This window comes from Montipora foliosa, chromosome 1 (genome assembly GCF_036669935.1).
Source record: "Montipora foliosa isolate CH-2021 chromosome 1, ASM3666993v2, whole genome shotgun sequence".
NCBI classification, from domain to species: Eukaryota; Metazoa; Cnidaria; class Anthozoa; order Scleractinia; family Acroporidae; genus Montipora; species Montipora foliosa.
Window position 1 is genome coordinate 45,867,839 of NC_090869.1, and position 7,500 is coordinate 45,875,338.

The 7,500-nt window shown below is 38.0% G+C and overlaps 3 protein-coding genes across 6 annotated transcripts in view; 1 reads left to right on the top strand and 2 right to left on the bottom strand.

Annotated features, from left to right (window-relative positions):
* LOC137999645 (NHL repeat-containing protein 2-like) overlaps nt 1-361 on the bottom strand; it is a 19,482-nt gene extending 19,121 nt beyond the window's left edge. The window contains exon 1 of one of the 2 annotated variants that reach the window (XM_068845491.1): nt 223-361. In XM_068845491.1, the coding sequence (XP_068701592.1) occupies nt 223-313 (91 nt within the window). In that variant the 5' untranslated portion in view covers nt 314-361. The remainder of the gene's footprint in view (nt 1-222) is intronic. The other variant, XM_068845499.1, reaches the window with a different exon arrangement.
* The window catches only part of LOC137999669 (uncharacterized), a 47,393-nt gene that overhangs the window by 31,213 nt on the left and 8,680 nt on the right, over nt 1-7,500 (bottom strand). The gene's annotated exons all lie outside the window — the stretch shown is intronic.
* The window catches only part of LOC137999633 (ankyrin-3-like), a 24,713-nt gene continuing 17,590 nt past the window's right edge, over nt 378-7,500 (top strand). For all 3 annotated transcript variants that reach the window (XM_068845458.1, XM_068845468.1, XM_068845478.1), the window contains exon 1: nt 378-628. In XM_068845458.1, coding sequence (XP_068701559.1) covers nt 593-628 — 36 coding nt within the window. In that variant the 5' untranslated portion in view covers nt 378-592. The remainder of the gene's footprint in view (nt 629-7,500) is intronic.

The following is a 7,500-nucleotide window of genomic DNA, read 5'->3' on the forward strand; positions in this document are numbered from 1 at the left end:
ATATACAAAATATTTCTTTCAGGAATACAGGGTTTGTTTTCCGGGTCTTAGGTCTTAGGTCTTAGTTTTCCGGACACCCTGCGAGGGGTCAATGGCTCAATGCTCGCAGTATTATTAAATGTGTAAGCATGACTATATGATCAGTCCTGTTGTTAAAGGACCTTGATAATCTATTTTTAGTTATAAATAGTTACGAATACAATTATCTGACCGAATACTCACCGACATCCTGTGAAAACACTCTGACTAATGAAATATCAAGGGCTATGAGCAGCAGATGGCCCAGTTCGGATGCAAACAACATTCTCCACATGGATCATGAACATTGCGTTACGTTACGCGGCAATTTCGATCAGGGACTGAAAGAAACTGGGACTTGCATTTAACTGCATTTAATTTGTCTTGGTGAAAATTGACGGAAACTTCATTGGTTTTATTTACCGTGCTGTATCAGCATCAGTGAAGACAACAATACAGTCTCGATAGTCGACAGGCGGTGGGAAATTGAGAGAGCTTTTTGATCATTTCCACGCGTTCGCATAGAAATCCATCTTTTTACACGCTCACTCTGTAACAAGAAGAACATTTCAACATGGCAGGGAATAACACCGTTGTTGGTATCTGTACGGTGCGTACAATTCTTAATTGTTTGATGAAACGTTAAGTGTTTTCTTCATTTTGATTCATTATCCAACCCGATATTATACAATATGTAGCGAGTGCCATTTGCCAGGATTCGAAAAGTTTGTTGGTTGTCTCTGGCCTGTCTCCCAGAGGTCTTTCACTGTTATGGGTAACTGGTCGATTTGTTGATATATTCGAGAATGATCAGCAGGAAAACCCGCATATTTTCATCGTGCATTACGCCAAAATTCTTGGCTGAGGATCAGTACTCACATTAATTTCGGAAATGATCACTTTGCTTATTTTCTTCACGTCACGCGAACAAACACTGGCGAAGTGTCACGGCTTCAGTATTTTTTTGGAACTAGACGCTTTGTAAGCGTTAACTCGGGGTTGTTTAGGGCCGATTCAATATCGAAGAAAGAGCCGATTTTTGATGTCGCAGTTAGGTGTATTCAACCTTTTATATTTGTCACGAGATGCAAAAGAAAAAAAGACCAATCGGCCTGCAGCTCATCTATGCGGGACTGGAAGTGAACAAATAGTACCTCATTTTGAGGAATCAGTTTCTCAGACCTGATTCTTTTTAGATTTGCGTGTTCATTGACATTTTGACATTGGGACCCTCGCAAATGTCCTCTTAACAGCAAAGATACTGTTGACATTATCTATTGTTGTAAATGTCTAAACAGAGTCTCATTGGCTGTCGAAACAATGGGTTCTTTTGTTCCTGTGGTTGGCAAATTTGAACAACAAAAACATTGTTTCTAAGTGGAGGGGCCAAACTGCATGTTGCAGGTTGCAAGTCACTGTTTCACCATAGCTCAAACAACCAATGCTAACATTAGGCCTAACAAATAATGTTTAAGCCCAAGGTAAGCATTTTTGTAAAGGCCTGGGTTGTTTCAGTTATTTATTTATTTATTTTATAATTTAGTATGTTTTTTATTAAAGAATTTCTTATGTTAACATACAAAATAAAAGACACAAAAAAGACACACAAAAGCTAGCAAATAAATCTCTTTCCAATCAATATATATGTTTGGATACTTTGCAGCTAACCTTACTTTAGCAGTAGGCATTGTTTTTTTTTCTCCAGGAAAAGTCGGTAGATTTGTTTTGAGGAAACATCAAAAATTGTAACCAAATTATTACTTATCAGAATAGCTGTTGAATCCGGAAGTGGATCAATTACCGGTGCAGTAGTTGCACTTTTAATTGTCAAGCGCCAGCTGGCAGGCATAGAGTTAATAATACCCATAATGAAGAAATCTTGCTCAGGGTTAAGAACTTTTTCAGTTGAGAATAAGTCACAATTTTTTAAAAAAACCTGCAATATCTCTATGATACACAGATTTCTTGTCGATGAAGAGAAGCTTATTATTCCAAATGACTTCATTTGCAATTTCGGGTAGCGAGTTGGGCATTTTTCCGTTTACTTCTGACCATCCATCGAAACATTGCTTGTAGAAACTAGGTTGGTAAATGCTTAATTTAGAAGCATCAAATGCAACATGAGCTTCCCACCGACAGGGACAAGAACTCGTTTAAAAACGCTTTCCACGGACTTTTATATTCCTCCAAATATTTTTTTTCGGCATATTACTCGTCTTGTGCGAACCATGGAATCAATATCAAGCATATTTAAGCCACCCCTCTCCACTTCCAATGTTGTCACATTTCGTCCTACTTTGTCTTTTCCATTCCAAATAAAATAGTAAAACAGAGAGTCAGCTTCTTTAACAAGGTCTTTAGAGATTGGCAACACCGACGCTCTAAACATAAGCTTGGGGATGGCAAAGGTTTTTATAATTTGTATTTTACCTTAGAGAAAAAGACCGCGCCATTTCCACAAATTGATCGTCTTCTTAATTGATTTCAAAGTATTCCTAAAATTCAATTCATCTCTTTGTTTGGCTTCATAGCCAAAAGAAACGCCTAGAATTTTAATAGTGTTACAAAGATTTGGCAAATCAGAATGGCCCTCCCAAAGTGTTCTATTATTTCCTAAAGCTAAGGCTTCGGTTTTTTCATTATTTATTTTTAAGCCAGAACTCTCACAAAAAGTCTTCAGTGTAACAAATAGGTTTGTATATGAACTGCTGTCTGTAAGAAAGCAGGTCATATCATCAGCGAAGAGGGAAAGGTTAACCGATTCGTCTCGTATCGTAATGCCGTTAATGCTATCATCTTCTCTTATCTTAATAGCTAAGGTCTCCAGAGCTATTATAAAAAGGTAGAAAGAGAGAGGATCTCCCTGTCTTACTCCCCTACTTAGCGCAAAAGGTCCTGTTGTAAAACCGTTATTAAATATACAGCTAGAGGCGTTGTTATATAAGACACGCATCCACTGAATCAAAGAAGGACCAAAATTAAATGCATGTAGTACTCTTAAAAGAAAATCAAAATTCAGAGAATCGAAAGCTTTTTCAAAATCTATAGCTACTAAAATCCCAGGAATATCTTTGTACTTAGCATAATCAATCACATCATCGATCGTTCTAACGGCATCAAAAATTTTCCTCCCCTTGACAAACGCATTTTGATTAAAATGAATTACTTCCGGAAGCACCTTTCCCAAGCACTTTGCCATAGTTTTGGAAGCCAGTTTAGCATTAACATTTATGAGAGATATTGGACGCCAATTCTTCACCAACCTTTTGTCCTTTCCTTTCTTTTCAATTAAAGTGATAACAGCCTGTTTCTGTGAATTTGATAGTTCACCGTATTCGAAGGCATAATTCAGACTATCAACTACCAACTTTCCAAACAAGGGCCAAAAAGCTAGGTAAAAATAGACTGTCAAACCATCGTTCCCAGGCGATTTACTCTTTATGAAGGTCTGCAATACGTTGTAACATTCCTCATATCCAAGGGTATCCAAGCAAACATTCCTCTTCTCCTCCGCTAAATATGGAACATCGGTAGATCATTTATAAAAGAGGAAATAGTCTTCATGTCAGCACAATTTCTACCATTATAGAGACTGGAGTTATATAATTCCAATTCTTTCATAATCTTTTTGGGGTTGCTAGTAGACACTCCATTCCTTGTTAAGACCTTGCGCTCACTACTTTTCGTTTTATTTGAATTTTCTAGATTTAAGAAGTATTTGTTGTTCCTTTCACCCATTTCATACCAGGTTGCCCTAGAGCGAATGATTGCCCCTTGGGTAATGTAATCGTACAATTGATCATATTCTGTTTGAAGACGCTCCAGTTCCTCGAGATTTCCACTATTTGGATCGATATCACATTTTTTGTACAATCCTTCAGCTTATCTTCCACCTTTTGCAGTTTCGCTCTTCTTTCACGGGCTTTACCCTTACTTTATGTGATTGTTCGCTGTCTTATTTTGTATTTAATTAAATCCCATAAAACGCGCTTATCCTGAACCTCTTTAAATTCCTCTAACCAATTCTCATATTCAGTAGTTAAAAGTTCACAGTAGACCGAGTCATTTACTAAGTTCAATTGAATTTCCAGAAATTTGGTCTCTCTCAGATTCATCTAACCCATTAATAGAAAGGGTTATTGCCGAATGGTCTGTTTTTATTGACGTTTTGATCTCTGCTGAAATTATCTCATCTTGTAAACTATCGCTTATAAGCCGGTAGTCTAAACGTCTCTGGACAACCGGATTTTTTTGACGCCAAGTAGATCGTGATGCAGCGGGATTCCTAATACGCCAGATATCAACCAGATCAAAATCAAGTTACATGTCTTCAAAAAACCAATGCAGTCCTGCTATATCGAATAAAGGACGCAGTTAATAATATTTTTACGCAGAAATGAACTTGCCATCAATAAGGAGTCTATCAGGTTCTGATTTACTAAAGGATACTTTGTGACCCATTTTTTTAGCTTCCTTTAAAGGCCCACCTTCAACCGACAGGCATTGCGTGCCTCGGAACAATTTTCATATATGAAAATTCCACCCGAATCCGAGATTCATCCAATTAGATCGCTGCGATAAGAAATACGAATTTCCATAACAAAAAAAAACGGTCGAAAAGCCTGTTGGTTAAAGGTGGGCCTTTAATTTGGGTATTTGTTTGCGCCTTCTCTCTATGATTTCCTGAGGGAAGTCTTGCAGAATCATATATTCAGTATCTCTCAGTTCAAACCCAGCACGGAGCACTGTCTCACGATCTCGATAAAGTAAAAAACGGGCTAATATCGGCCTTGGCTTACCACGTACGGATTTACCAATCCTATGCACCCGTTGAAACACCATATTCTTCTTTGGATCCTCAAAGCCAAGGACACCTTTCAGAAAATCACACAAAACATCAATTGTGCCAACAGCATCTTTCCCCTCGGATGCGCTGGCTTCGCTTTCCGGTATACCAAAAAATTCCAAATTTTCTCTCCTGCTATAGGACTCGAGGTAAAGATGTCTCGAGTGTAAATATTCAATTTGCTTATCCTTGTCTTTTACCATTCCACGAAGATCTACAACTTCTTTGTTGAGATGTGTAAAACCCTGATCCATATCTTTAATCGAGCTATCCACAGCACGTGCTTCAACTTTCATCTTGTCGATAGTTGGTTCGACATTTCCCAATCTGCTTGTTAAATCCTTTAACGTTGCCTCAATAGCATCAAGTTTGTCTAGTTTCCTAAGTTCCCCAAGAATCTTGTCGCGTTTTTCGCCAACATTACCGGCCATGTTCAAAGCTTAGAAAATCTCGGCTTCCTCGACTCTTTAAACGCTTTTCCAACGGAGAAACTGACTCAGACGAATCCGAATTGCTTCTTGCTGATATTGTGCGCTTCGAAGATGGAGTAACAGTTTCCATATACAAGCAATGCAAGCTGCAAGAGAAAAAACTCAATAACCAGAGCGAAGCCCTCGAAAACACGTCTACTCGCTAAGCATGTCAGCCCCAAACCCCCCGTTGTTTCAGTTATGATAAAACAATGACCTGCAACCTGCACTTAACACCATCTGGTTTGTAAACAGATATCTTCCCTTTTCACAACCTCCTTCCCAGAGTCCTCTCTCTTCCTACTACTTATTTGATCACTTTGTTACTCATGCAGGCTACCAACAGAGATAGTATTTCCTGTTTGTTACTTGTCTACAAATAAAATCCAGCAACTACAACAATACTGACAGCAATACAACCACCTGTAAAAATAATGTTAGTTTTCGTACAGTAATACTGTAAGCATTGTTGGCAGTTCTGTTAGCAGTAGAAACGGTTGTCTTGCTAGTTGTAACAAATTTCTGCATGGCTGAATCCCAATATGCATTATTGAATAAAGTTATTACTATTGTTATTTGTTTTAAGTCATCAGGGTTACTTATTCTTTTCATATTGTGGTATATTAAAGCACATAAGCTCATTGCAACACATTGTTGTCCTGCATTTTGTGCAAGTAGAACAACATCCCCTTGACTATATGGTGCTTTAACTGTTTTAGGTGGATCAAAATATTGCATAACAGGGCCAGGGTTTTTCTCTATATCATTACAAAGCTTGTACTTTGCACAGTTACCTTTATGAGCAAGACTCTTACGCTTGCTATACAGGAAACCGTACAAAAACCACCTTAAGTGTCTGAGATATTTCTTTTGATGTTGTTCTGTCCTTGGATTGTGACATGTCTCAGCAGATACCTAAATCTCAGTAAAGACCTAAGTTTTCTTGTTCCAAAAATTGCGTTTCTTATTTTTCGCACAAACCTGACACTTGTTTTGTATGTACTTAGCTTTGGTCTAGGAATTATATTTTTTTTCATAAGATGAACTTTCGGGGACTTATATCCTTCCTAAAAGGGCGCCATACATACCTCTGTAGTTTTCTGAGATCTGCTTCGTTCACGATCACGTCTGTAGCCATGACACTCACATTCAACACGATTACAGTTCAAGTATAGTAAATACAAAGTTTGCATAACGAGATGTGAATTTTTGTATTTTTGTTGACACAACTGTCAAGACCATCATCATGTTCATGTACATTAGTAAAATAGATTTTTCCAGTACATCACAGTCATCAAGACTTATTTACCATGTCCACTCCATCTCTTTTGGGGGACACGTAGTAAGACTGTGAAGATAGTCTCCCATAACTTAAGAAAATATTAAACTTTCAAAGGCCAGTTCGCATGCCTGAAGAAGAAACGCTGATTATGTATCATTTGTTTATCGAAATTGAACGTAAAATATTATCAGAAAGACTGCAAGCAATAGATGTCATTCAGACATACATATACTAATTCGCGACCTTTGTTTGTGTGATGGGTATTTGTTAAAATTTACTTAATCCATTGGTGTGCAGGGGTAGCGTAGTGGTGAGAGCACTCGCCTCCCACCAATGTGGCCCAGGTTCGATTCTCAGACTCCGCGTCATATGTGGGTTGAGTTTTTTGGTTCTCTACTCTGCACCGAGAGGTTTTCTCTGGGTACTCCGGTTTTTCCTACTCCTCAAAAACCAACATTTGACTTGATTTGTTCATTTCAATTTACAGTGTCCCCAATTAGTGCTCTAGCGCTAAAAGATTAGACACTTGAATAAAGTTCCTTTTCTTTCCTTTCCTTATACCGTAAACATACATGGTGAAAATGACCCAAAAAATGCACTTACCGTATGTTGGTAACATGTCATCTCCCGGTTTATCCCAGATGATGGTCTGAAATGCATCGATTGTGGATGCCGAGATTTCAAGTGTTGTTTTAAACAGTCGTTCTCCTGTTTAAAGAGGCCATGCATTTCTCTCCGGCGTTTTTCATTTACAGAAGGATTCATTTCCGTATATGTACAAACATAAGCATTTGACAGCAATATTGTGTATTGAACCAGATAATTTTATTCGCATTTCCCGCTAAAAGCTAAAATGAAGCAGGCGTTACAATTCTAGGTACCAA